General features: G+C 39.8%; 1 protein-coding gene across 1 annotated transcript in view; it reads left to right on the forward strand.

Moving 5' to 3' along the window:
• Col28a1 (collagen type XXVIII alpha 1 chain) overlaps positions 1–27,822 on the forward strand; it is a 164,635-nt gene that overhangs the window by 44,669 nt on the left and 92,144 nt on the right. The window contains exons 14-18 of the mRNA XM_006986901.4: positions 7,500–7,568; positions 10,969–11,037; positions 17,482–17,550; positions 21,831–21,899; positions 22,946–23,014. Coding sequence (XP_006986963.1) covers positions 7,500–7,568; positions 10,969–11,037; positions 17,482–17,550; positions 21,831–21,899; positions 22,946–23,014 — 345 coding nt within the window. The remainder of the gene's footprint in view (positions 1–7,499; positions 7,569–10,968; positions 11,038–17,481; positions 17,551–21,830; positions 21,900–22,945; positions 23,015–27,822) is intronic.

Below are 27,822 nucleotides of genomic sequence, written 5' to 3' on the forward strand. Positions count from 1 at the left end.
TCTCTCTCCTTTCTTTTTTAACTCTTATATTTTAGACAGGGTCTCATGTAGTCCAGGCTTGCCTCAAGCCTTTTACATAGCCAAGCATGACCTTGACTTTCTGATTTTCCTGTCTCTACCTCTGGAGTGCTGGACTGAAACGTCCATCCCACCTTCCTTTTTTGTGGTGCTGAGTGTTGAGCCCTGGGCTTCATGGATCCTAGGCAAGTACTCCACTAGCTGAGCTATGTCCCCAGACTTTCACCATTTCCCCTTGCCTGAGCTCTTTCTTTCTTTTTTTTAGGAAGTGCATTTTTAGTAGCTGTTTTGAGTGAAAGTATATTAGCAGTAAGCTTAGTCTTCGGCTTACATATTTTTATTTTCTATTACAGTATTAATTTCCAATTACATTATTTTGTTTTCCATTTTGAACTTTTATTTTATTTGTTATTTGTGTGTATGCAGGCATGCATGTTGGGGGGACACTCATGTGCCGTGGCACACATAAGGGTTAGTTCTCTACTTTCATCATGGGTTCTGGGGAATTGAACTCAAATGACTTGGCAGTAATCCTCTTTATGTACTAAGCCTTCTCCCTGGCCCTTATATTCTTCTTTTTCTGGGTGGGTGGGTGGGTTTTGAGACAGGGTTTCTCTGTGTAGCCCTGGCTGTCCTGGAATTCTCTCTGTAGACCAGGCTGGCCTTGAACTCATAGAGATTTGCCTGCCTCCCAAGTGCTGGGATTAAAAACATCCACAACCACTGCCCAGTGGCCCTTATCTTCTTAACAGTGACGGAAACCTGCATTACATTTTAATTCCACTTTCTACCACCAACAACTGTGCACTTTGAAATGTTTGCAATATGTTTACAATTTCTTAATAATTTATCCCTTATCCAGTGACGTCATACGCCAAATGCAAATGAAGGCTTGTGCTTCTTGCATCAATCACACTTATGCTTCTTTAGCACAAGTCACAGAAGTCCATCTGCTCTCCCCTTGTGACCTAGGGAGAAACGGCTACAGGGTCATCTAGGTCCATGGAGGCTGACACAAACTATTTCAAATGGTCCTGGCCAAGGCTGTGCCTTCAGGAGCCAGGGGGGAATCACTGTGTAATTCTCTCAAGATGTCCTTAAGTGATGGCTGTGGTGACATAAGGGTAGTGAGGATGGCTGTTTGATTGGCAGTCCCTTTGTTCTGGGAAGCCTGGGCATCCCTAAAGTGATTTGCTCATTTAAAGGAAATGAACATCAGGAGTACTCGGGAGGCAGAGGCAGGTGGATCTTTGTGAGTTCGAAGCCAGCCTGGGCTACCAAGTGAGTTCCAGGAAAGGCGCAAAGCTACACAGAGAAACCCTGTCTCGAAAAACCAAAAAAAAAAAAAAAAGAACTTAAAGAAATTCTCATTAACTCTAATAGCGATTTATCAGCTTTCACAGTGCCTAACACCTACCCAGTGCCTCAGGGACAGGGGAGTCCTCTTCTCCTGTTTTTGTGGCCACAACAGCAGCTTCCTGGCTTCTATAGAGTGCACCTCTTATTTTTGAGCCCTGAGATTGTCGCTGTTTTCTGGGCTCAGTTATGTCTTTATGATTCACTTAAGAGGAAATGTTATATTCCTTGTCCTTCTGTTTGTCGTCAGAACACTGTCACGGTGCTGTCAGAACATGCCACTCTTGTTTTCCAAGCTACAGTTATGCAGATTATACTGACACTCTGATGGTTTGTAGCTGGAAAGGAGGATCATAACGAATGTGAGGAAAAGCCCAGTACAAAAATGTTATGTCATAATGATGATAATAATAAAAAACCAACCATGTGAGTTTTGTAGTTATTTAGAAGTAGCAAGAAGATTGGGAAGGATTCTGTGGAAGTTGCTTTGTTTTTGCCTCTTTGCCTGATCATTCGAGTGACCTTGCGGTTAGTGGGACTCTTGGTGTCCCAGTGACACAAGTGTACTGATAGCTGAGGTAGCATTTGAGCTCCGATACCTAGCTCTGAACTGTCAGCCCCAGTCTCCATGTAATTACACTAGTGTGGTGCTTATCCAGTAACTATAACTAATTCATAAAAAGTAAATTGGCCAAGAGTCTCCAGGTAATTTCTCCGTGTGTGCAAGGTTATTCAGAGTACTTTCACTAAAAAGTATACTCTGAAGTAGAACTCCAATTACTTTGAAGTTAAAAATAAAATAGAAGACACTGTTGGAAGATAATGGCCAATTTTTACTATGCACACTAATGCTTGATTTTATTAAGGGAAGTTATATTATAAATATAATGAACCATCATTTTTTATTCTATTGTTAATGTATCCATAAAGCTTCTCACTGATGAGACTGTACTAATTATGTTCCTGTATTATACATATATTTGGTAAAAGCCAAATAAGTCTGTCATGGTTGCAATTGCTGCATGGCTTTTACAAAAGACAGTGAAATTATTTGTGGAAGCCTTTGTATCTTTAAAGGATGATACACAGGTCTGAGGCTGTAGTGGCTCAGTTGACAGAATGCTTACCTGGCATGCAGAAGGCCCTGGGTTCAATTCCCAGCACTACACTGTGGTGGTTCAGACTGTATCTCAGCACTAAGGGGCTTAAGGCAGGAAGTTCAGGAGTTCAGGGTCATCCTCGGCTCCAGGGTTTCAAAGTGGGTCTGGGCCACATGAGATCTTATCTAAACAAACACACACACACACAAATTAAAATTATATAATAAAAATGAACTCCTCTATTTGTTTTCGGGGAGGTCACAAGGGTCGGGGTGGACCTGGGAGGACTGGGAAGTGAATGTGATGGGGTGCATTATGTGAAATTTCCAAAAAATCAATAACAATTTATACTAAAATATAAAAATAAAAATGATGCATAACCATTTGCAAATAAGCGTTTTGTAAAATGGTAGTTTGCACTGCCTAGTAAGTCGAAAGCATCATTCTTCTAGTCCAAGCACCTGTTATTTCTCTCCTCTGGTTAATAACCACCTTCCTTCATTTCCGCTTAGCTCAAGGACCTAAGAGTGTACCAACAGTCTAGACTATCACTTCAGCTTGTGCTGATTAATCCTTGGTTCACTGGTTTGGAAATCACCTAACTCTGTGCCCATGAGGATTAGCTCTGTCCTCAGGGCTTGGAATCAAGAGTTACTTAGAGTGCCAATATGCTTGCTTTCACCTCAGCTGGCATGTTCTAGAAATGCAGAGAGGAAGGAAAGGGGACTGATGTTGGTTGTGCTCAGTGTTCCTCTCTCCACACTGTTCAATGTAAGCCAATCCCCCAGAGACTGGATTATGGGCAGACTTCCAGCAAAGGACAGATGCAGTAGTTGTGGGACTCAAATCCCCCTCTTTTAGTCAACCCTAGAATGTATGTACTAGGTGATTAGTACTTAGCATTAAGTACTAAGTTTAGCATTAGAAAGACTAAACTACTTATTTGAGCTCACATTGTTAACATGTAGTACAACAACTTACTGTTGTACCTCAATCTAAAAGTCCCTGAAATCAGCTTTTAACTATCATAAAAGACTGTTTACTCCCCAAGACCAGGAGTGGGTCTGTCTGTTATTCCTGGACCCCAGCACAGTTCATTTTACCAACTGGATATTTGATTATTAATTAGCATTCTGCTGTTGTGATAAAATGCTATTCTGGAGTTGCTGTGATAAAATACCATTCCCGGAGAAACTTGGCAGAGGTGGAGGTGGGAGGTTATAGTTCATCATTGAGAGAAGCCATCCACGGTGTAAGTTCAAACAGAAACCTGGTAACAGGAACTGAAGCAGAGGCCATGGAGGGAAAGCTGCCTACTGGCTTGCTCTCCATGTCTTGCTCAGAATGCTTTCTTATACAGCTTAGGACCACCTGCCCAGTGGTGGCACCATCCCCAGTGGACAGGGCCCACTCATATCAACAACTAATAATAATAAATAAAAACCACCCTGAAGATATGCCCACCGTCCAATCTGATGGAGGCAATCCCCAGTTGAAGTTTCTCTTCATAAGTGACTCTAGTTTGTATCAAGTTGACAAGAATTAACTAGCACAGTTAACCCCTTGTCAACTTGACTACAAAGCTCTGTAGCAGAGACCTAAGAAGTGAAGGGGTCATGGAGAGAGCCGGAGGCCTGGCACCACGTGGCAGGGTTGGAGTTCCTGAGGTTAGGAGGTTATTGGTTGAAGTACAACCTCGATTGCTGTGGAAGCCCCAGGATTGAAGGGTCGGGTCGTGGAAGAAGCTGAGCTGTGGTACTGGTTGGCAGAACTGGAGCTCTGAAGAAGTCTGGAGAGGCCATCGGTGAAGGTGAAGCCTCAGCTACAGTGCAGACCCTCCCTCGCATATTGGAGATGGCAGGGCAGTGGGATGACCGCCGAGGACAGTGCCAGATGTGGAGTGGAGCTGCCCTGAGCCTAATCGATCATCTGTGTGTGCTGTGGATGGCAGCGCTACAGACGCGGCACTGCCCAAGTCCTTTGGCGTTCAGAAGATCAGAGTGAGTTACAGATGCCATTTTCTCCATTGCTAATTGATGTGGGAGCACCCAGACCACCATGGGTGGTGCCATCCCTACACAGGGGGGTCTAAGATACATAAGAAAGGCAGAGGAGATGAGCCAGTAAGCACCAGGATTTCTGCTTCCGTTTCTGCCTTCCAGTTTCTCCTTGAGCTGACACCACAGCTTTCCTGGATGATGGACTGTAATTTGCAAACCAAATAAACCCTTTCCTCTCCAAGATCCTTTTGGAAATGGTGTTTTATCACACCAATAGAGAAACAATTAAATTTGGTCAATGTTTGTTGAATGAATAAGTGAAATCAATACACACATTCCTCTTATTTAATGTAATTTTGGGGTTTTTTTTGTTTGTTATATCATTAGTGGGGAGTAAATTGTTAATACTTTTGTTAAATTGTGTAATATTAGCTTGGCACTTCTCAGTTTAGTTTACAATCTAGTTTTTATGCTCATTTTAATTTTTTCTCTAATTAATTGCTCGGCCATTAGAGCAAACTGTCATAGATAGTAGACTTTTGATTAAGGGTTTGGAGTTAAAAGCTAGTTTTCCCATAAGCATTGCAATTTAAATTAAATTCCATGTTAGCTTTTTCTTTTAATTAAGTCTTTACTAAGTAGGCTATGCATAAATAATAAAGACCAACTTTTAAAATACGCAATATTAAGAAAAAGCAAAACTGTGTTTAAGACTGGGATAAAATCAGGTTTATATTTGTTTTGTTTGTTTGTTTTTGAGACAGGGTTTTTCTATGTAGTCCTAGCTATATAGACCAGGCTGGTTTTGAACTTACAGAGTTCCACTTGCCCCAGTCTCCCACGTGCTGGGGTTAAGGGCATGCCCTGTTACACAGCTTGTTCATTGTTTTCTAACATTAGAATGAGTGAGGCACATCATGCTGAGTCCTGTCCTGCTGCCATTCTTGTGCAGAAAACGTCTCTAAAGCTTTTGGCATGTATGCTGGAGATCTGAGCTCGTGATTGTCCAGCAATGACTTTACCCTCTGGTCATCTCCTCAGTGTCCAAAACTAGAAATATTTTAATTTTTATTTATTTTTTATCTATATTGGCTGCATGTATGTCTATGTACCATGTGATGATGTCCAAGGAGACCAGAAGAAAAGTGCTGGATTTCTTGAAACTGGAATTACAGACAGTTGTGAGACATCATGTGGATGGTGGGAATCAAACCAGGTCTTTTGGAAGAGAAGCCAGTTCTCTTGACCAAGACCATCTCTCAGTCCCCATAATAGGAATTTTCAAAGGTCAGAAAGTTTCCCTCCTCTTCGGGGGTAAGGGAATGAATAGAAAAGGAGAAAATTTTGGAACACAATTTAAGCTATTTCCTCTAATAGATGGATTGATAGAGTTCCCTGGCCAAGGGAGTTGGCCTGAGATAGCAGTCCACTGAATTGTCCACAAGCTCTAAAGCCAGCACACTGTACCACGGTGATGCACGTCTGTAACCTCTGTACTGTTGGGGTAGAGACAGGCAGATCCTGAGGCTCACTGGCTAGCCAGTGTAGACAGAAACAATCAGCTCCAGGTTCAGTGAGAGAACATGCCTCAGAAAGTAAGGGGGAGAGCTGAAGAGATGGCTCAGCAATTAAGAGCATGTATTGCTCTTGTGGGGACTCAAGTTCAATTCTTAGCACCCATGACAGATGCTGTCACAAGTGCCTGTAATTCCAGCTCCAGGGGACACCCTCCCCCATACACATACACACACATTAAAATAAAATGCCTAGTGTTGATGCAAAGCTGTTTTTTCTTTCAGTTTTCAATGAGTGAGTTTTTTTGGCAGCCTACTTTACACTGCACTGTTTCCTTCCTTACCACTCCCAGTGCCTTTCTGAGAGAAGCTATGAGGATTTCTTAAAACCATCGAGACTAAACACCATGTCCCCCAATTAGTGATCTTAGGAAGATATAGAATTTATGAACAAAATTGTCTGTGAGTTCACCCAGCTCCAAAAATAACTGAAGTTTGTCAGGTCAGAAATTGGAAACAGTAGTCATGCTTCTCATGGGCCTGTCTCCACGGGCTTTTCCCAGGCTCTCCAAATGTTTACTCAAGCAAGTAAGTCTCTTTGTATCCTTCTCCTGACCACAGAGTCCTGGATTTCTTGTCTCATGGGATGTGTTTTCTTACCTATATTCTGAGGTGTTGTAGACTATTATTGTAAGATGTGTTGCATTTGTTTGCACTGTGGAACATTAGTTTAATGATGCAAAGATGTGTTGCATTCTTTTATGTTGCATTTGTTTAACTCTGTGAAGTTGTGTTACTTTGCCTATCTAAAACACCTGATGTTCTAATAAAGAGCTGAATGGTCAATAGTGAGGCAGGAGTAAGGATAAGGAGGCTGGCAGGCAGAGAGAATAAATAGAAGGAGAAATATATGAGGAAAAGAAGAAAGAGCAAGAGATCAAGGAGAGGAGGATGCTAAGGGCCAGTCATCCCGCTATCCAGCCAGCCATGGAGTAAGAATAAAAGTAAGATATACAGAAGAAAAGGAAAAAAGCCCAGAGACAAAAGGTAGATGGGATACTTTAAAGTTAAGAAAGGCTGGTAAGAAACAAGCCAAGCTAAGGCTGGGCATTTATAATTAAGAATAAGCTTTCATGTGTGATTTATTTGGGAGCTGGGTGGTGGCCTCACCAAAGAGTAAAAAGCCAAAAGAGAAAGAGCAAAAACAACCAACAACACTGAAGCATTTTTTGTTTCCATTTTCTTCTAATTTGAAGACAGCTAGAGGCTCTTATGCCTTTCAGAGAAAAGGAATATTGAATGCAGTGAGGATCCTGTTACTCACAGGCCCTTACAGCTCATCAGTATGGATTGCATTAGAAGGATTCTTACTAAAAATGGAGTGGGGCTACATCATCACCATGTCTGTAAGAACTGAAACTGACCATTCTCTTCTGGTGTTTCCCCCCTCATTTTATCACCTCCCATCCTCATCCCTGTTCTCTTCCCCCACTCTCTCCTACCCTAACCAGGGTCCCCGTGGTCCTGAGGGAGCACAAGGAGAGAGGGGCCCACCAGGAGAAGGATTTCCAGGACCAAAGGTAACAAAAGCTTCTGAACCAGTGGAAAAAGTACCTTGTTTTACACAGCCATGAATTACAAACTGTTACAAGCCAAGTGTTCTCCTGGCCATTTTCACCCTACTAAGTAAAAGAATATGCAAATTTCCCTATAACATGAAAGCACATAAGCATGAAATTTATAATTATAAAGTAAGTAATCAGCAGACTTGCATTTTGTGCAATTACTGTGTATTAATTAGAAAATTATCTTAGTTTATAGGCACTAAAGCTACATGCATTTCTTTTGGGTCCAGAAACTAAGTTTCTGAGTGTAGCTATGGCAACCCTTGTCTCACAGCTTTGTTTTACTAACCTAGATAAGAAAGAGAGTCTAACACCTCGGTTTTAATAGTATTGCTGTCAACATCATAAGAAGAGTAACTTTATCACAAAGAAAGAACAAGACATTCTGAAAGACCCACTGCTGACCTGGAGTTGGGAAAACAGGTTTCCTACTGTTTTCCTCTACCCTCTATGTTGGCCATTCTTTCTGTAGAGGTCCAAAATGGCAGGTACTTCAAGCTTTATGAGTCCCTGAAAACTGTTGCAATGACTCAGCTCTATGGTAGTCTGAAAATAGCCAAAACAATGTATAAATAATGGCATGTGGCTGACTAATAAAACCATGTTAACAGAAGTAGGCAGTGGGGTCTGATTAGTGGTCTGTGGTTGGCCAACTCTTGGTCTTCAGTCTACAGCATATCTGCCAGCAGCCACATAGAAAACAAATTTCGAAGGTACTTTGGGCTCTATCCACAAAATTTCAGACTCAGAGACATGTTTGAAATCTTTCTTCATTTCTAAAGTCTCTCTCTGAAACATACATGTTGAGGTTACACACAATCCTGAGAATCATATGCTGCTCCCCAAGTGTCTAAGAACCCCTACATGTGCCTTTCTTTCAAGTCACTGAGGTCTGAGCTCTCAGCTACAGCTCCATTCTCTAAGCATCTCATTCTTACCATCTTACTCATCTTACTAAGAGATACTCTTAAGAGCTTAGAGCATCTCTCTACCATGATAAACATTTGGTACCCATGAGAAACCCACGTTTCAAGAGGGGAAAGCAGTTAACTAAAGCAATAGACACTAAATTGTGAGTGATGGGTTAAATTTTAAAAGTTGTCCTTGTTAAATTTATTATAGACTGGAAATAATATGTGGGATAAGGTGACCTTAAGTCACCTTAAGGTGACTATTCGAAGGATCACTCTTAAGAAGGCAGATCAAATGCAATTTATTACTATATTTCAAAAGTTATGTATAGTTTCTTTAATACTTTGGTACCTAGTAGATTTCTATTTATGTCTCACCCAAGTAATCTGGAAAATTCAAATAGCCAGAATATTTCTCTTTAAATCTCTGTAGCTAGAGTTTTCCTGCCTTGCCCACAGTCAGGACAAATCTTTGCAACCCTCCAGTCCCACAGCCGCTCAGACCCAACCAAGTAAACACAGAGACTTATATTGCTTACAAACTGTATGGCTGTGGCAGGATTCTTGCTAACTGTTCTTAGAGCTTAAATTAATCCATTTCCATAAATCTATACTTTGCCACATGGCTTGTGACTTACCAGCATCTTCACATGCTGCTTGTCATGGCAGCGGCTGGCAGTGTCTCCTCCCACCTTCCTGTTCTCTCAACTCTCCTGTTAGTCCCACCTATACTTCCTGCCTGGCCACTGGCCAATCAGTGTTTTCTTTATTGACCAATCAGAGCATTTGACATACAGACCATCCCACAGCATATCTCTGTGTGTTAAAGCAGAGGAGGGGGTGAGAATATTATGCTAAATACTAAGATACTGGAAAGTACAATATTCCAGGGCATGCCTTAATGGCATGCCCAACATATTTTATACTGTATAAAAGTGATACAATGGGGTGCTTGAGAGATTGCACAGTAATTAAGAGTACTAGCTGCCCTTCCAGAGGACCCAGGTTTGATTCCTAGCACTTGCATGAGGATTCATGACCACATGTAACGCCAGTTCCAGGGGATCTGATGCCCTCTTCTGGCCTCTGATGGCATCAGGAATACACGTGGTGCACAGACTTACATGCAGGCAAATCATTACCCATACATATGCTACATTCTGGAATAGTAATAATAATAACCCAGGGCACTGTATTGGCTTCTGACTTATCAAAGAAAGGACCTAGTATCCTCAGTGATGCTTTAGGATCAAGTATACAAGGTTGCATTCTGGGCAAAACTTAGTCAGAACACTTTATTTTCCCACTGGGCGGACTAATAGGAATGTCAATAGATAGCTAATTTGCAATGGTATAGGAAATAAGTAGTTAAATGATGTTTCAGTTTTATTTCTGTTTCTGTGATAAAATAACTTGATAAAGAGCAACTTATAGGATGAAGCTTACTTTAGCTTAGTTTAGGGTCCATTATAGTAAGGAAGTCACAGCAGCAGGAGCTTGAGAGAGCTGGTCCCACCCTACCCTCAATCAAGAACAAGGAGAGAATGGATGCACGCACAGTCACTTGCTTACCTGCGCATGTTCAGTTCTGTTTCTCCACTCATCCGCAGTTCACTCCTCAGGGACTGGTGCCACTTGCAGAAGGCTGTGTCTTCCCATGTCAATTAACCGACTCAAGACAACCCCCCCCCCCCCCCCGGCCCCAGACATGCCAACAAGACATTCCAATGTAGACAATCTTTCATTGAGACTTTTCCTGGGTGATTCTACATTGTGTCAAGTTGAGAATTAAAGCTAACCAACACATATGACTATGGAGAGGAATGCAGTTGTATTTCCCTATTATTTAGAAAACAGTCTTAGTTTTTACTCTTGGTTCTAAGGAATGGATTAACTGAATTTCATTTCTGACTGATTCATGTGGCTTCATTTCCTCATAAAGGCAGAGGGTACTAAGACTTTATAGATATTAATATCAGGGCAGAACAAGTGATTCTCATAGCTTATTCAAGATTTTCCATGAATCCTTATAACCTTACATTTTTAGTGAATTTTTGTAAATTCAAACATTGATTCAGTAATCGAACTCCAGCAAGCATTAGTTCACAGGAGAGACAAATTTTCCTTATCACCATGGATCCATTTTCATCATTAGTAAGGAAAAGAGGCTTGTTGTCATTGATTGATTGGTTCTCTGATGGGATTGGAATTTAGCTCTTTTTTAGCTTGAGTGATGCGGTGTACGTGCTTTCTTGGACAGACTCATTCCTGTTTAAATGTTAAAAACAACCCATTTTTTTTCTGAGTTGCAAATCTCAAAGTTAGATTTACTAATTTTGAATAAGCAGTGAGTTTGGACGCTTGATTTGAAGAAACTATAATATAAACTCTTTTAAAAGTCTTAGTTTTCTTTGTATACTGATACCTTTCCAATTTGCTTTTAGGGTGAAAAGGGTTCTGAAGGACCAATTGGCCCACAAGGATCACAAGGCCTATCAATCAAAGGGGATAAGGTATTGCATATGAAGTATATGATGGAAGCCATCATAAAGTAAAATTATTTTTGACATTGCTCCTTATTCATGTACAATTTGGGTTGCATATAAGATAACCATCCCACACAGGTATCTAGTAACTATAAACTAGTAAGTTTGAGGTATTTTACTATGCAGGATGAATTATGATGTGAAAATTCACATTTATATTTCAAATAATTCCTCACTTACTGAGTTCTAACTTTCAGTGCATTCTTTTATCAGCAATACATCTTTGAAACCAGACATTAGCAAAAGATATTTCTTGATAAAGAACACAATTGTTGAAAGTATATTGATGGAGTGCGTATATTGATGGAAGGAGAAACAATGCAATTATATTATGATCTCAAAAATTAAAAAAACATTGACTAGCCGGGCGGTGGTGGCGCATGCCTTTAATCCCAGCACCCGGGAGGCAGAGCTAGGCGGATCTCTGTGAGTTCGAGGCCAGCCTGGTCTACCAAGTGAGTTCCAGGAAAGGCGCAAAACTACACAGAGAAACCCTGTCTCAAAAAAAAAACAAAAAAAAAACCAAAAAAAAAAAAAACATTGACTATAATATATTACATGAATATGTATCTATGCACCTATGAATCTATCATTACATCCTTGGGCTCTCATTCAAAATTATTATCCTTAAAATGAAGCTAGAGTAAGGGAACTTGTTTAAGAAAACTACTCTTAACTGCTGAGCCATCTCACTACTCTGGTGATGGGATGGCCAAACACCCTAATAGTTGTGCCATAAACCACATCCAAGGACTGAGGAATCTGGATGCAGACATCCACGGCTAGGCCCCTGGTGGAACTCTGGGAGTCTAATTAGTGAGAAAGAGGAGGGTGTATATGAGTGAGAATTGTTGAAACCAAGGTTGGATAAAGCACAGGGACAAATAACCAAATGAATGGAAACACATGAACTATGAACCAAAGGCTGAGGGGCCCCCAACTGGATCAGGCCCTCTGAATAGGCGAGACAGTCGATTGGCTTGATCTGTTTTGGAGGCATCTAGGCAGTGGTACCAGGTCCTGGGCTCGTTGCATGAGTTAGCTGTTTGCAACCTGGGACTTATGTAGGGACGCTTGGCTCAATCTGGGAGGAGGGGACTGGACCTGCCTGGACTGAGTCTATCAGGTCGATCCCAGTCCTCGGGGGAGATCTTGATCTGGAGGAGGGGGGGATGGGGGGTGTGCTGGGGGGAAGGGGAGGGGGGCAGGAAGGGAGAGAACAAGGGAATCTGTGGCTATTATGTAGAACTGAATAGTATTGTAAAATAAATAAAAAAAATATGAAAAAAAAGAAATGTTTAAGACTATACTTGAATGAAAGATACCTAAAATTGTAAAGGTAACACCAAGTAAAAAATTATAAACAAGCAAATTTTATTCTAAAAAAAAAAATCTAGCTTTGCTGTCCTTTAAAAGCAGAGACCTTCAGAGTTTGCCTAATATTAGGCAAAGGTTATAGACTCATTGCAGTGAGGAAGACCCATGCTGGTGGAAACCAGTACCAACTCAGGACAAGGGTACAAGACTAAGGTTTCCATAGGATTTGAGCTTGTGTTAGGTGGTTTGAGGCACATTCACAAAAACACAAGCTGGCTTTGGATTGGATGCTCTAGGGAGGGGAGAGAATCTTATGGTTGAGTATTTTATTACTCTCCTCTAGAAGTTGTGGGAAAATGGTTGTGGATGAGTTGTGACTGGTCAAATTTAAATAAATAGTAGAAGCACCCAAATTTAGACAATATATGAGATGTCTAACCATTTGTTGAGATTTGAACATTTTTTATTATTATTAGTTTGTCTGTGTTCAGACATGATGACAGAGCACTCTTACTTCTCTATGGCCCATAACACTGTCTGGTGTTTGTGGTCTGTGAACTCCTGTTCAGCCCTGTAGCCTCACTGCCAGGTTCTAGCTAGCAGAAGCTGCCTTACTCCTCACTAGTAATTTGTTTACTTTAAAGGTCTTGGTGATTAGGAGTGGCACTGAAGTTGGTGATAGAAGTTACTAGAAGTTGATCAGACCATAAAGAGCAGTGGGGAGTGAAAGTTGCCATACACACATACATGCGCACACACATACATAATTAAAAGGTCATGAATTTTAGAAGTGGTAGAGGGCACTTGAGCCATTGGGGAAGAGAAGGTGGGAGAGAAATGATGTAAATACAACATTCATGTTTGAACTTGCAGGGAATAATAAAATAGATGTAAAGAGAGATGTATGCAAAAGCTAGAGACCTCATGTCAATCATGAGTTATCTGTCAAGCTCTAAGCATATCATTATATTATTTATATTAGAATAGCAACTGATAAGATCATCTCAAGTGTTGAGTTTCAGTCATGAGTGATACATTCTCTTCTGACTGTAATTAGCAAAAGCAATGATAAACAGGGAGTCATGTAAAGTTTAGATCTAATATAATTCTTAATTCAAATAGCTCAGCTCTAAGTGTAACTACAGATGTAAAATACTTCTTTCTTCTTTTGGAGTTGTGAGAACATGGTGGTTGTTGTGACCTCAGTACATTAAGCTTCCAAGTGTTACTATGACATAGTACGTGTGCTCTCACATCTGGAGTTCATGCAAAGAAAACTTTGGACACTGTCTCGTAGAAAAGCTTTTATTTGCCATTCTCTTACAAAACCAACTCTGTCTGCTCTTCCCTTACTGGTCTTTTTTTCGTTTCCTATTATTTTAAGCAAAATACAAAGTTTAGAAACTTTGGTGTGTGATTCAAGTGACAATGTAGTTAATATTCCTATCTTAAAATGCACAAATATGTAATTGGTTAAAAAATACAAAATACTTATGACACAGATATTTATTGATTTATTTTCTTTAGTAAAATTATTAATTGTATATGTGGTACTGTGTAATATAAAGACATTTTCATACAAGTATATATTATATGTTGGCATATTTCCCTTCCCATAATCCTCCTCTCTCCCATCCAGGAGTTCCCACAGATAGTTGTGCTTCTACTTTGAAGTCATATGTGCATACAGGATTGTCTAGGAACATGAACAAGAGAAAACATATGTTTGTCTCTTGAAGACTATCTTAATTCTCTTTATCTCATTCTCTCCCATTGTATCCATTTAAAAATATTTATTTATGAGTTACTTCATATGGTGGTCAGAGGATACCTTTGTGGAGTTGGTCTTCTCCTTCCACCTTTATACGGGTTCCAGGAATCAAACTCAGATCGCCAGGCTTGTGTGCCCACCACCTTTAGCCACTGAGCCATCTTGCTGGCCTAGCTGCTTCCATTTTTAAAAAATTTGGGGCTGGAGAGATGACTCAACTCTTAAATGGTAGGCTCACAATAAATTTTTTTTTTTTTTTCAAATGATATAACTTCATTCCTTATGGCCAAAAGAGTTCAATTACGTGTGTATACCACATTTTCTTTACCCATTTCTGTGTTGTTTAACATCTAAATTGGTTTCCTAATTTAGCTATTGTGGATAGTGCTAGACCAAACACTAATGTCAGCGTAAACATTTAATTGTAAACTCTACATGAAGCGGGGATCTTTGCTTTCTTTACTACCTGCAGATTATTGGTTTTGAATTGGATTCTGGAATCAGCAGAATTGATACTAACTACTGTCATCTTGCCAGTTTTGAAGGTCATCTGGGAAGTGGAGATACAGAAAGGAGTTTTAAAGATGATTGAACTAGACAAGGCATGACACCTACTGAGTACAGAGCCCCTGGGGACTAAGGGATCAAGTTCTGAGTCAGGATAGTCTTTCTCTGAATCAAAACTGGACACATTTTTATTCTAGGGCATGTCTTGACACAAGTTTAACATATTTTAATTTATATAAAATCTAATCCAATTATGTGATTTTGTTCATAAATAACGATTCCATCCAAGTTGCCTGTTGCTGGAGGGCTTCTCTCCAGGTTCCACCAAGCCCCACAGTCCCACAATCCATGTATAAAATAATCACTCAGACGCTTATATTACTTATAAACTGTATGGCCATGGCAGGCTTCTTGCTAACTGTTCTTTTATCTTAAATTAACCCATTTCTATAAATCTATACCTTGCCACGTGGCTGGTGGCTTACTGGCATCTTTACATGTTGCTTGTCCTGGCGGTGGCTGTAGTGTCTCTCCCCCTTCTTCCTGTTTTCCCAATTCTCCTCTCTCCTTGTCCCTCCTCTACTTCCTGCCTGGTCACTGACCATCAGTGTTTTATTTATATAGAGCAATATCTACAGCACTTCCCCTTTTCTTCTTTTTTTTAAAAAGGAAGGTTTTAACTTTAACATAGTAAAATTACATATAACAAAACAATTATCAAGCAAGAATTACAGTTACAATATTAAAGAAGATGTCCTATCTATCTTATATTTGTGAGTTTAAGGTTTTATATCTAACTTATCTTTTATCATAACTGAGGAAATTACAACTATCTAGTCTTCTTATTTAGACAAAAAGGGGGAGATGTAATGGGTAGACATTCCAGCTTGGATCTGGAAGTTCCAACCCCCATTGAGATTCTGGCAACTGTCACGCCTATGAGGCGGGGCCAAGGGAGGCGTCTGGAGACCCGAGACCCAGACTTCCAGATCCAAGCTGGAATGGCTACCCACTACAGTTGCCTGCCTATCTTTTTGAACCAAATGTCACTGGCACAAGGCACACCTGGTCATTTTCCCCTGAGGCTGTTTACACACTGCTAAAGCAGCACCTTCAGTTACAAAGCAGACCTTACATTGGCTGTCAAGTCAAAAAATTCATTATTCAACCTTTTAAGAAAAGGTTTGTTAACTGGGTCTAGAGGTAGAGGCCTGTAATTCCAGCTACTCTGGAGGCTTAGGTAGGGGAATCACAGATTCAAGACTGGACCACAGAGTAAGTTCAAGGTCAAAAACAGCATCAAGAGCTCTTATATCAAAATAAAAGGTAAAAAGAAAGTTGGGTGTCTGTCTCAATAATAAAGAGCTTGCCTCACATGAATCAGGCCTTAAATCCAATCTCAAGTACTCTGTCAGAAAACATTGGCTCTCTCTGGTGTAGTCTAAATATAATTGCCATTAAAACAAACACAAGGCATATTTGTCCATGCTGCTCAGTGGCACATTTCTCAATAGGTGCATTTGACCTAACTGTGGTATTTACTGACCCCTCCTCCTTTGAAGCCGTCCTTTTCTTGGCCTCTCTGGATACTCTTATTCCACCTTGCCGTTCCATTTCTCTAACCTCTAAAGCCTGGAGTTCTAGAAGGACTTGCCTCTGACCTCAGTTTTTTGGTAAAGTTACCCAGGCATGGCATTCACTACTGTAATTACTTTGAGGGCCCTCAAACTGAGATCCCTAGTCCCGCTCTCTCACACTTAGTGTCTTCACTTAAATGTCAGTTTTAGGCTTCTCAAATTGAACAAGTTTGGTACAGAGCTCCAGGTATCCCTCCACCTCCAGCCTTGTTTCTGTGGCTTCTCTTTCTCAGTAAGTGGTAACTCTCTTCCTTCAAAAACCATGGAGAATTCCTGGGTGCTTCCCAATAAGCAGCAAATTCTGTTAGCCCTACTTCATAAGCAACCTAGGACCCAAGTGCTCTCTCATGAACATTCATTTTTTTTTTTTTTTTGAGACAGGGTCTCACTATGTAGCCCTGTCTGGCTAAGAACTTGCTATGTAGACTTAACTGATATCTGACTCACAGAGATCCACCTGCCTCAGCTTTCTGAGTGGTAGGATTAAAGTACAAGTTACTAGTGAGGGCACACCACCAATCTGCCCTCACTGGTAATTTCTACGTTGTTTTCTTGGAGAAGTTTGGGTTCTTTCCTTTTGTTTCTTTGCATGTCTTAATTTTTGACATGTTATCTGAAAAATTTAGAAATACTTTTCTCTGATTTATTTTTCTCATACTTTATTAATTTTATACTTTTAATTAATAGCTGTGTTCCGTAAGGAAATGTTTGTGTCTTTATAATAACTATATAGCTTGAGTTTTGAGAAAAGTAGCTGCTAAATGTAAACTGGTACAAATTCTAGATCATTCTTATATATTTAGGAATATTTATATATACACATGTTTATGTATAATAACAATTAATGAAAACAGAGGTCATGAATTTAAAAAAGAGCAAAGAGGGCGGTTATATGGGGGGTTGCTGGGCAGAGTAGAGGGGGAAATGATGTAATTATGTTATCATCTCCAAAACTACAATAAATAGTAAAAATTTCATTAAAGATAACTACTTTAGATAAAACAGTGGATACACCACTAATTATTTTGGTACATTGGACTATAAATTATTGAAAGGAAATAGAGGATTTGATTTTTCATGTTGAATGTGTTAAAAGTATAAAGATAGATTTTAATCTAGGTCAATTCCAAATTAGCAAGGCATGGGTGAATCATGTTTTGTCTACTCATATTTTGACAGGGGGATTTGGGACCTGTAGGACCCCAGGGACCAGTGGGTATTCCTGGCATCGGAAGTCAAGGTGAGCAGGTAAGTGGTTCTTGCTTCCTCTTTCTTGATACAGACATTTCATCCCAGTCCTTGTGTTCAGGGAGGATCAGGCCTGCGAGCATGTCTGTGCTCATTTGGCAATTGAATTCCAGTGGAGTGTTAGTTCAGAATAATGCAGGAAAGGATAAAATTGTGTCATGAGGAGATTATAATTTTAGAGCTTTCAATTCCTATATTAACACATTATTAATAGGTAGGTATTCTGGTATAATATTTTATATGTGTAGTCCTCCTTGGGAGAGAAGTATTTTCTTACCTGCTGGCTTATATGTATTTTCCTCTTTGAAGTAACTGTATTTTCAGCTCCAGTACCATCAGAGGAGTGTTTCACATCCCTTTACCATTCTCCTATCTAAGCATAGCATTGGGACTTAATTACTGGAATCAGGGCTGACTAGTTAACTTAAAGGCATCCTTCCCCAAAAGAAGCAGAACATGATGGGATTTGTTTGTAAAGGACATGGGGTCTCTTGTGGTCAGAAGAAAGGAAGGATGTCTATATGCTCAGAGCTGGAACTGCTTTTAAAATCTTCTGATACTCAGGGAAGCTAGAAAACCATCCAATATAAATGATCCGAACAGCACTATCTACTATGGTTCACTCTCTGCCTTTAGCCGTATGGTCTCATTTAATCAAAGCCACCAGCAAACACAGATTCATCGCCCTGGTTAGAAAGTGACTAGCTCAGCTGATTAAAATTGATGGCTACAGTTTGAATTATTATGTTGCCTGGAGAATGAATAGTACTTCCTTGACCTAGAGTGATGATGGAAGAAAAAGGTTTGAAAGTGAGGTAATTCCAAATCTCATTGCTGGCCTGAAATGCTGAGTTCATTCCTAAGAATGCTTTTTATCATTATTAGTACATATTTGTTATCCCAAGCAATAGTAAGGTTGATTAATATTCCTTTTCCCACTTCCTCACCCTTGGCAGAGTTCCCAGTCTAATATGTTAGAAGGATTAAGGTGCAGAAAACATCAAGGTCAATCTGTAAATAGGTGTGGAGGTAATAATCAGAGCTGGGTATTCTGACTACTGATGATCCCAGGTTGACTCTCAAGACCCATGGTTTGTCTGCTGGGTCCTGCAGGGCTGCCTTCTGGTCCCAGGATCCTGGCAGCTCTGTCATATCCTGGGTTTTGTGGTTTGTTGGGGCTGAGATACTAATCTGGGACTGACAATGAGGTTCAAAGACAGACCAGTCTGTCCAGATGGTCTGTGGATTCTGCACCTCCCACCTGTGGCTTCCTGGCTTCCTGTTCCCTTTTATGCTGGTTCTTAAAGGAGATTGTTATTTTTTTAGTTAAATTTTTTAAAACAATTTCTTTGGATTTTATATGCCCTTTCTTTGTTACAAAAGAAAAACAAAAACTTAAAGGTAAAATGTCTTTACAGGGATGACCCTTAACGCGCAGGAGAATGAGTGGAAATGTTTGTAAATTTTCTGTGCAAAGAATTAATTTATTTATTCTTTTGTGAGAAATAGCATAAGTGCTACTTACACTTACTCTCTGCTTAATGCAATCATTAAATTCTGTTCTTCACTTCCATCTGGCATGTTCTTGTGCTCATCGCTTCTTCCTGTGTTGATTCCTGATAGAAATGTATTTCTCCTCTCATATACTTCTGAGGAAAATCTGTTTCTCAACAACCTGTAGACAATGTCCTTCAAATGATCTGCAGATTTCAATTTATAGACTCGACTACCTCATATGGTCACAGAGTAAATATTTCACAGAGTAAAATGGAATATTAGTAACTCAACAAGGATACGTAGGCACACATGCACTATGTACATGCAGTGGTATTTTGTTCCTTGTCCATTCAATAATACTGTGGACAGCTATAATGTTAGAGAAGTTCCTTCTTAGAACCACTGTGGCTCCCCTAAATTGTGTGGACTGCTCAGTCTCATCAACCAGAGAAAAAAGAATATTTGTATTTTATTTTAAAATGTATTTATTTTTATTTTATATGTACGAGCATCTGCCTGCATGTATGCATGTTCACTATGTGCATGCCTATTACTTGTGGAGGCTGGAAGAAGGCATCAGATTCCCTAGAACTGGAGTTATAGTTAATTGTGGCTGCCATGTGGGTACTGTGAACTTCAATATTCTATAAGAGTAGCAAGTGCTTTTGGTCACTGAACCTACTCTTTTGGTCACTGAACCTACTCTCTAGCCCCAATATTTATATTTTAAAAATAAACAAGCAGCTGTATTATCTAACTAGCAAAAGAGATGTCTTTTTTTTTGCATTATATAAGTATAAATTAATAATGTATCATATAAACATTTCTACGGTTACAGTTGATGGGATGCAAACAAGCATGATTTTAATGTTTTTATCTTGATACCCCAGTGGGGACCACATCTTCTCTTTCCTGCCACTGACTGAAATTTCCAGCCTAGCACAGACTTTGGATCTCCTTTAGACAGCTAAAGTTGTAGGGCCGCTGCATGTTGCAAATACTGGGCTTCATTTTGTATCAAACAAATAAAACTTCTCTGGTTACTATTAACTTTCTCTTAATCTTCATTATCTGGGACACACTGGAGGGGCGGAGGAGCTCTCTTTTCTCCTGGGCAGAGAGAGACTGGGCAGAAGAACATGAACGTTCTTTCTTGATTGGTTCTGTGATGCATGGCTTCGGGCATCAGGGTTTGGGAGACGTGCGCTGACCTCTGGTCGATCCCTTTGCTCAGTCCTGCTAGGATCCCCGGCTGCATCTCTCTCAGTCGCGTCTTTCAGGACGCCATTCTTCCGGCTGCAGCCCTAGTGCCCCTCCCAGTCTCTTGGGCAAGATTCAAAATCGTGCCAGGCCACCCTTGCCCCCTACTTGGCATGATTTTACTGACAGGAAGCTCTCACGCAACTTTGCTCTGACAAACTCTGGGTACACAGGATAGTCCCCGTCTGGCCCCTTTGGGCTACTACAGGCCATTTTAGATTACTCAGGCATGAGTCAGAAAACAGTGCCCTGTGTCCCCCAAAGAAAAATCAAAGTGGCTTCTCTGAAATCCTCCTTCTAGGTCAGAGTAAAGAAAGTCTCAACCAAGCCCCTTCTCGTTCGTTTCCTACAAAGAAAACTCCTTGTAATCTAGATAACTTTCTCCAGAAAAGTAGTTTGTGAGTCCTCTGTTCCTCTACCTCATTTTACCTACAGTGCAACAAGGAATTATGTATTTAAACATGTTTCATTTTGATGTATGTCAGCTGGCCTGTTAGAGTCCAGGTCACATCTTTAACATGTCCCTGCATCCGACTAGGAAATACGTTTCTGTGCACGTGACAAGAGATGTGGATTGGTTTAGCACTATGGAATTTTCCTTTTGACCTTGAAAATTGCAAGCTGGGCAGAGGCTGTGTTCATCAGCGTCGTCAAGGGGCCAGGTGTCTCCATTCTTGTTAGCCTGTCTCCCTGGGAACTTTCTTCATCCACATGGTATAAGACTACTACATGGCTTGTCCACAGGAAGAAGAAAAGACCCACGAGTAGTTCTTCCTTTACAACAGGTTTTCAACCTGTGGATGGTGACCCCTTTGGGAGTTGAATGACCCTTTCACAGGGGTCGCCTTAGACCATAGGAAACACAAATGTTTACATTATGATCACATTACATTATGATGTATGCAGCAAAATTACAGTCATGAAGAAGCAATGAAAATAATTTTATGGCTGGGGGTCACCGCAACATGAGGAACTGTATTAGAGCTACAGCATTAGGAAGGGTGAGAACCACTGCTCTAGACTGAATGAGAACTTACATACCTCACTCTATCCACATTCTAATAGCCAGAATCTAGTCCACATACTTACACCTGACTCTACTAGGGATGAGGAAGCATGAGTTTTGCTATATAGCATTGGTTGGTCTGGAATTCACTATATAGACCAGGCTGTCCTCAAACTCTTAGAGATTGGCTTCTTGTTGCCTCCCAAGTACATGCTGGAATTAAAGGTGTTCGCTGGAAGCATGAGATTTATTCTAGGTATTTATGTGGGCCAACTGAAATTTCTCTAATTATCATAGAAGGAAAGGATATGCATTGGAATTTAAACAATGGGGTTTGAGTGGATGCATTGGAATTTAAACAATGGGGTTTTGAGTGGATGCTTCCAGTGGTCCCGTCAATAGGTGGTGTGGTGTCAGCAATTTGTAATGAGGAGCTATATGTTCACTTCAGAAGATACAAGGCTGTCCTCCAAACATTTCAATTTCACTAATAACATTTAAAACTTTTATTCTAAAGGGGATTCAAGGTCCAATTGGTCCACCTGGTCCACAAGGACCGCCAGGACAAGGCTCACCTGGTTCCAAGGTAACTTTCTGAATGACAGAGAAGTTTAATACATTTATGGTATAATTGTTGTTTAGATTGAAGTTCAATGACTTTGCAAGAGAAGAGATGGAATTAACTTAAAAATCAGAACATTCTAATGCCAAGTGATACTGATTTTATTAATGACTTAGAAGGTATAATACATATTCTTCTTGGTTTAAAATGCTTTTACTTGCATAATCTTTTTTATATCTTGTTTTTATTGTTAATTATGGAGACCCTATTTTAGCAGTGCAGGTAGACATCAATACAGTCAAGCCTCTCTGGGTTGGTGAGCTTGCAGTCTCATCAGCGTTCCCACAGCGGCTTCAACTTCCAGCATCTAAAAAGATGGAGACAGCTTCGGGAGAGGCAGTTATTACATAATCAGCTGCCTTCCACACTGCTTCAAGGATTACTATTCATTGTTGTAAATAAATAAGATACTTCTCAAAAAATCCTTGCTCACCTTGGAGCACACATACAAGAAGAAAAACATCAGTTCTATCCTTATTTGTTTGTTTGTTTATTCACTTATTTGTCTTTTGGGGTGTGGGGAAGACAAGCTCTTTCTGTATAGACCAGGTGAGTCTCTAACTTAGGATCCCCCTGCCTCTGCCTCCCTAGTATTGAGATTACACGTGTGTGCTCCAATGGGCCCCTGTTTTATTTGGGGTGCATCACTGAGAGTTTGGGTTGTTCTCTGATTTTGTTGTTGCTCTTGGTCAGAGATCAGTGGGGCTTTCTATGTGTCTGTTTAACTGTTATACAAGGTAACTTGTCTATCTTTTCAAGGTGTACACCACATGGCCTATAGTTTAAGTCAAACTTACAATAAAACTCCACGTAACTGAAGGGGTTTCATATGTAACTACTACTGTGTGTGTGTGTGTGTGTGTGTGTGTGTGTGTGTGTGTGTGTATGTGTGTGAATTAGGTACATAAAGTCATCTCACTTTGTTGATATACAAAAGCTGTGAGGAGATCAAAGACGAAAATGTATAAGTTTTGTTGTGCTTTAATATTCAAACATTCTTTCCTTCTCAGGGAGAAGTAGGCCAGATGGGACCCACAGGCCCTAGAGGACCAATGGGAATTGGAATTCAGGGACCAAAGGTGAGTTGAGTTAACTGCTAAGATGCAACTAGGCAATTTACATAACGCAATGTAAGGTTTCTTTCACCTCCAAGTGCAAGAAAAAGCATGCATATGCCATATACATAGCTTGTTTCTGTTAACTTTAAAATGTGCTAAGAGGAAAACTGTAATTATTATTTCTTAGTTTTCTTGGTGTTTCTATTGGACAGGGTTGCTATAAAACTCATACTTCCCTGGGGGCAAGGGACCTTGTTCATTTCATTTGTTATTGGATCCAGTTTTGACAACATGGTGGGCTTTTAAATATTGCTGAAGGGATAAATTAATACTTGCTCTGACCGTCCTAGGTTCTGTTGCTCACCCTGAAGGTATGTAGACCCTAGTGAGCCACGCTGAGTTTTACACTTCACCATTATTTGGCTGTCACTGCCAAGGTTCTTGTCAACATTTGGGTACCAGAAGAATAAATACGTCAGATGTAAGCTTAACAAGAATATACATATACCACAAAATATAATGGTATATTAATAAAGTGATAGAACTGTCATTCATGCATGGCTTTGATACAATACATACTATGCTAAGTGCTAAATATGATGCATATATAAGTATACAAGTATACTCATGTAAAGTAAAATTTACATGTCAATTTAGAAAGACAGTCCATAGTATGTTAAGGATCATCAGTTAGACTGTCAAGGTTTAAATCCCAGTTTTTCCAGTTAATCTGACGTTTCTCTCACGTAAAAGTAAAATGCTTCGCTGTAGGAGAGTATCTCATTCTGTGTTTACTCCCTTCTTGTTCTGGTATTTAAAGTGCTTCTTCTCTTGTCTGACTTTTGCCCATGTTCCTGCCATAACATGTCACATTTCCTTTTGTAAATGCCGGACTACAAGTTTGCCTGACTTGTAGGAAGCGGACAGAGGTGGAGGTGGCACTGTGAGGTCACAGAGCACACGGGCAGGGGCCCTGTCTCATGGGGACTGCCGTTTCACTTCTTGCTCACACTGTAGCCTTGTCTTAACTGGAACAATAGGAAATATGCAAAAATATGCTTCATCCTTTTAATTCTAATTCTCTGCAAACTAAAACAGCATTTTCATGCATTCAGTGGACCTCCATCTTTTCTCTTTGTAGGTTCCTAAGGATGCTCAGTACTTTTTTTTAGGTTGTTATCGTTAGAGTCCTTCATACATCTGGATGTCAAGCTTTGGTTGGCTGAGTTACCAGTTTCTTCTCCTAGGTTGCAACCAGTATTTATCCTTTGGCATTTTGGTGTGTTTCTCACATTTTATGCCTTGTACTTTTAAAATCTTATTTTAAAACATCTTAAAGTCATGAAAATATTCTCATGTCATTTTCTGAAAATTTTATGTTTTGCTTTACTTTTTTTTTTTTTTGTTTTTTTTTTTTTTGGTTTTTCGAGACAGGGTTTCTCTGTGTAGCTTTGCACCTTTCCTGGATCTCACTCTGTAGTCCAGGCTGGCCTCGAACTCACCGAGATCTGCCTGGCTCTGCCTCCCGAGTGCTGGGATTAAAGGCGTGCTCCACCACCGCCCGGCCGCTTTGCTTTACTTTAACCTAATCTTCTTATCCACTGCGCTTTAGCTTTGTGTGGGGCATCAGTATGAGGAATCTAGCCCCCTCCCATATTGTTAATGTGACTGTTCGAGCTGTTGAGAACATCATTTTGCCATACTGGTTTGCAATGCAACCCATGCCTTGATTCAGCTTACATGCATATATCCAAAGGAATCAGCACTTAGATCTCTATTCTGTCCCCATATCTGTTCATATTTCTCTGCACTATTACCTTCCCGTCTTGATTCATCCAGATCTAAAATACATCATGTCACCAGGGATATAGCTCAGTTGGTAGAGTGCTTGCCTCACATGTGTGAGAACCAATGTTTTAAGTTCTAATTGTTGTGCTTAAGAGATCCATGAAACAAAAATGTCTCTAACCTGCAAGCCACTTGTCCAAGGACAGGTACTTCCTGAGATGCTGGAAGCTATTGTTTATGGGAGATAACAAGTTACATGTTTTCACTCCCATAAACAAATTTGTTTAACCCTATTACACTTGATGTGATTGATCACATGTATGTGGGAAGCAGAGGTAGGTGGGCAGGAAATATGTCTAGATGTATACTTGCTCCTATTGGATGAATACAGGTGGGAGGTAAGCAGGTAGGAAGTATGTCAGGACATAAACTTGTTCCTGATTGGACCTGATGGGAAATATGATGGCCTTATGGGGTTGCCTTTTTAAGTGTCTGCAAAATGTAACTTGCCATTTTCTGGGAACCCAGGAATGGATCTGGCCAGAGTTCATCATCCTGGCCAGTATTTAATTAAAACTGGCTTCAAATTTGACTCAAAATCATGGTAGTGATTTTATTTTCGCCCTGTGGGTTTAACACATATGCAAAGCCCTAGATTCAGTTCCCAGTACTGTATAAGTTTGTGTAGTAGTGCACATCAGCAATCCCAGCACTCAAGAGGTAGAGGCAAGAGAATCAGATGTTCAAGGTCATCCCTGAGGCTAGGCAGCAAGTTAGAGGCCAACCTGGGATACATAAGAACCTTCCTCAAAGGGAAAAAACATCCCATCATGTGACAAGAAAAATATTCTTATTATCTTTCTTGCTTATTGGTGATTCTAACACATTTTAGAATTATCAAATTTAATAAACTATCTCGTTGAATCTACAGATTAGCTATTGAGTTCTTCCAACCACAGAGTAAGGCTTTCTAACTTTTCAGGAAAATATTTTCATTTTTTTCTATAAAGATCTTCTATCTCATACTTTTGCTTAAGGTCATTTTCAGGCTCCCCAAAGAAAATTTGTCAGTATGAATTGTTCTCTTTCCAACAACTTCTGATTGGCTACTGCGGGCCTATTGGTCAATCACTTGCTCTGTTTCCACTTTGGTATGCTGACTTTTACCCATAGTCACCCTGTGAACTCACTTACTATTTCCCATGGAGTGCTTCATACTCTTTTATATGAAGTCATACTGTCTGAAAAGAAACACAATTATATGATACTTGTTATAAGTTTTTGAAGTACTCTCTTAGGTCAATGATACTCTCTTGTATTTCAATTTTTACCAGTTTTGCCTTATTTGTTATAAATAAGTAATGAATTTTAGTGAAGTTCTATTGCTACTGAAATAGTTGTTACTCTGTTTATCTGATATCAATGTTGAACCATTCTTACATTTTATTTTTTTTTTAGGTTAAACTCAACTTCTCATGGTATTTACTTTTTAAGGATGCTTCAATTGATTAATCTTTTATCGAGGACGTCGTGGCCTTTTAAAATAATATTATTTTATTATTCATAGTGTTGTTAGCATGTAATAAATAAACATGCTTAGTAAATACACTTTGATAGATTTTGGCGTATGAATGGTCTTGAAACCCTCTCACAACCATGATAATACAGGCATCCATTGCTCATCAGGGCCACCATGCATCCTCTGCAACACTGTCCTTCTGTCCCGCTAATTTCTACATACTGATGTGTTTCCAACGACCTGCTCCACCACGGATTGCTTTTTCTGCCCACACAGAAGAATTTATCTAGATACACACTTTGCAGAATGTGTGAATAGTTGTTTCTGTTGCTGAAAAGCCTCCCATTGTACAGGGATAGCACAATTCACTTATCCCTTTTCCTGGTGGTGATGTTGGCTGTTTCCATGCTTTTGATGTTACAAATTAGAGACATTTATTGAGGTGTCTTTGGACACCTGTTTTCCCTTTTCTTGAGTCAATGTCTAGGAGTGAACTGGCTAATTTAAATCAAAATGGGTGGTTTTTGCCTCTTTCTGTTTCTGTTTTGTTTTGAAATCTTTTGTAAGATAGAGACCCTGTTCTTCAAAGATTTGAAAGTTTAGTGTTGGCTTGGCTAGGAAGTCAATAGAGCTTCGCTGTCTTAGGAAGTGAAGAATCCAGAGCAGTGGTTCCCAGCCTTCCTAATGCTGGGACCCTTTAGTACAGTTCCTCATACTGTGCTGACCCCAACCTTAAAATTTCCTTGCTACCTTATAACTGTAATTTTGCTACTGTTATGGATCGTAATGCAAATATCTAATATGCAGAATATCTGATATGCAACCCCTGTGGGGTCACGACCCTCAAGTTGAGAACCACTGATCCAGAGGCTTTAAATCACTAGATCCCTCTGCTAACAGCATTGCTTTACTAAGCTCGACCTTTTAATAAAGTTCTTGAAAATTATGCATTTGTTAATGCTTTTCTTTTCCTAAAAAAGGTTCTTATTTATGTGTGTATGAGTGTGTGTGTGTGTGTGTGTGTGTGTGTGTATACATGTGCAACATGTGTATAGAGGAGTTGCAGTGTCCTTGTTTGAAATTTTCACTGAATTTTAAATGCTTTTCAAAACTCTGTACTGTGTACTAGTTCATATCAACTTCCCTTTCTAATATTACTCATGACATCATTTCTTTTAACATACTAATCATTCCTGCTACTCATTTATCATTAATTTTAGAAATATCCCCTTTTAATGTTATGAGTGGGCCTGCTTTGTGTTTGAGTTTTTTCTGTTTCTCATTTTTGTCATGTACTTCTAGTCAGACTTAGGTTTACTGTGATTTCTGCCCCTCACTAGCTTTGCAGGTTGGTTGACTTTGAATTAGTTCAACACTTTTTTTTTTTGCAGTAAGAATACTACCATAGCATTTGAAAGCAGTGTGTGTGCTTTAGTGAATGGCTTAAAGGAGTTATTGCTCATCACAAATCACCTGGAAAGCAAGGGAATTACTGCATTAGAGCTGGATGAGGTCAGAACCA

Source organism: Peromyscus maniculatus, chromosome 3, assembly GCF_049852395.1.
Source record: "Peromyscus maniculatus bairdii isolate BWxNUB_F1_BW_parent chromosome 3, HU_Pman_BW_mat_3.1, whole genome shotgun sequence".
NCBI lineage: Eukaryota > Metazoa > Chordata > Mammalia > Rodentia > Cricetidae > Peromyscus > Peromyscus maniculatus.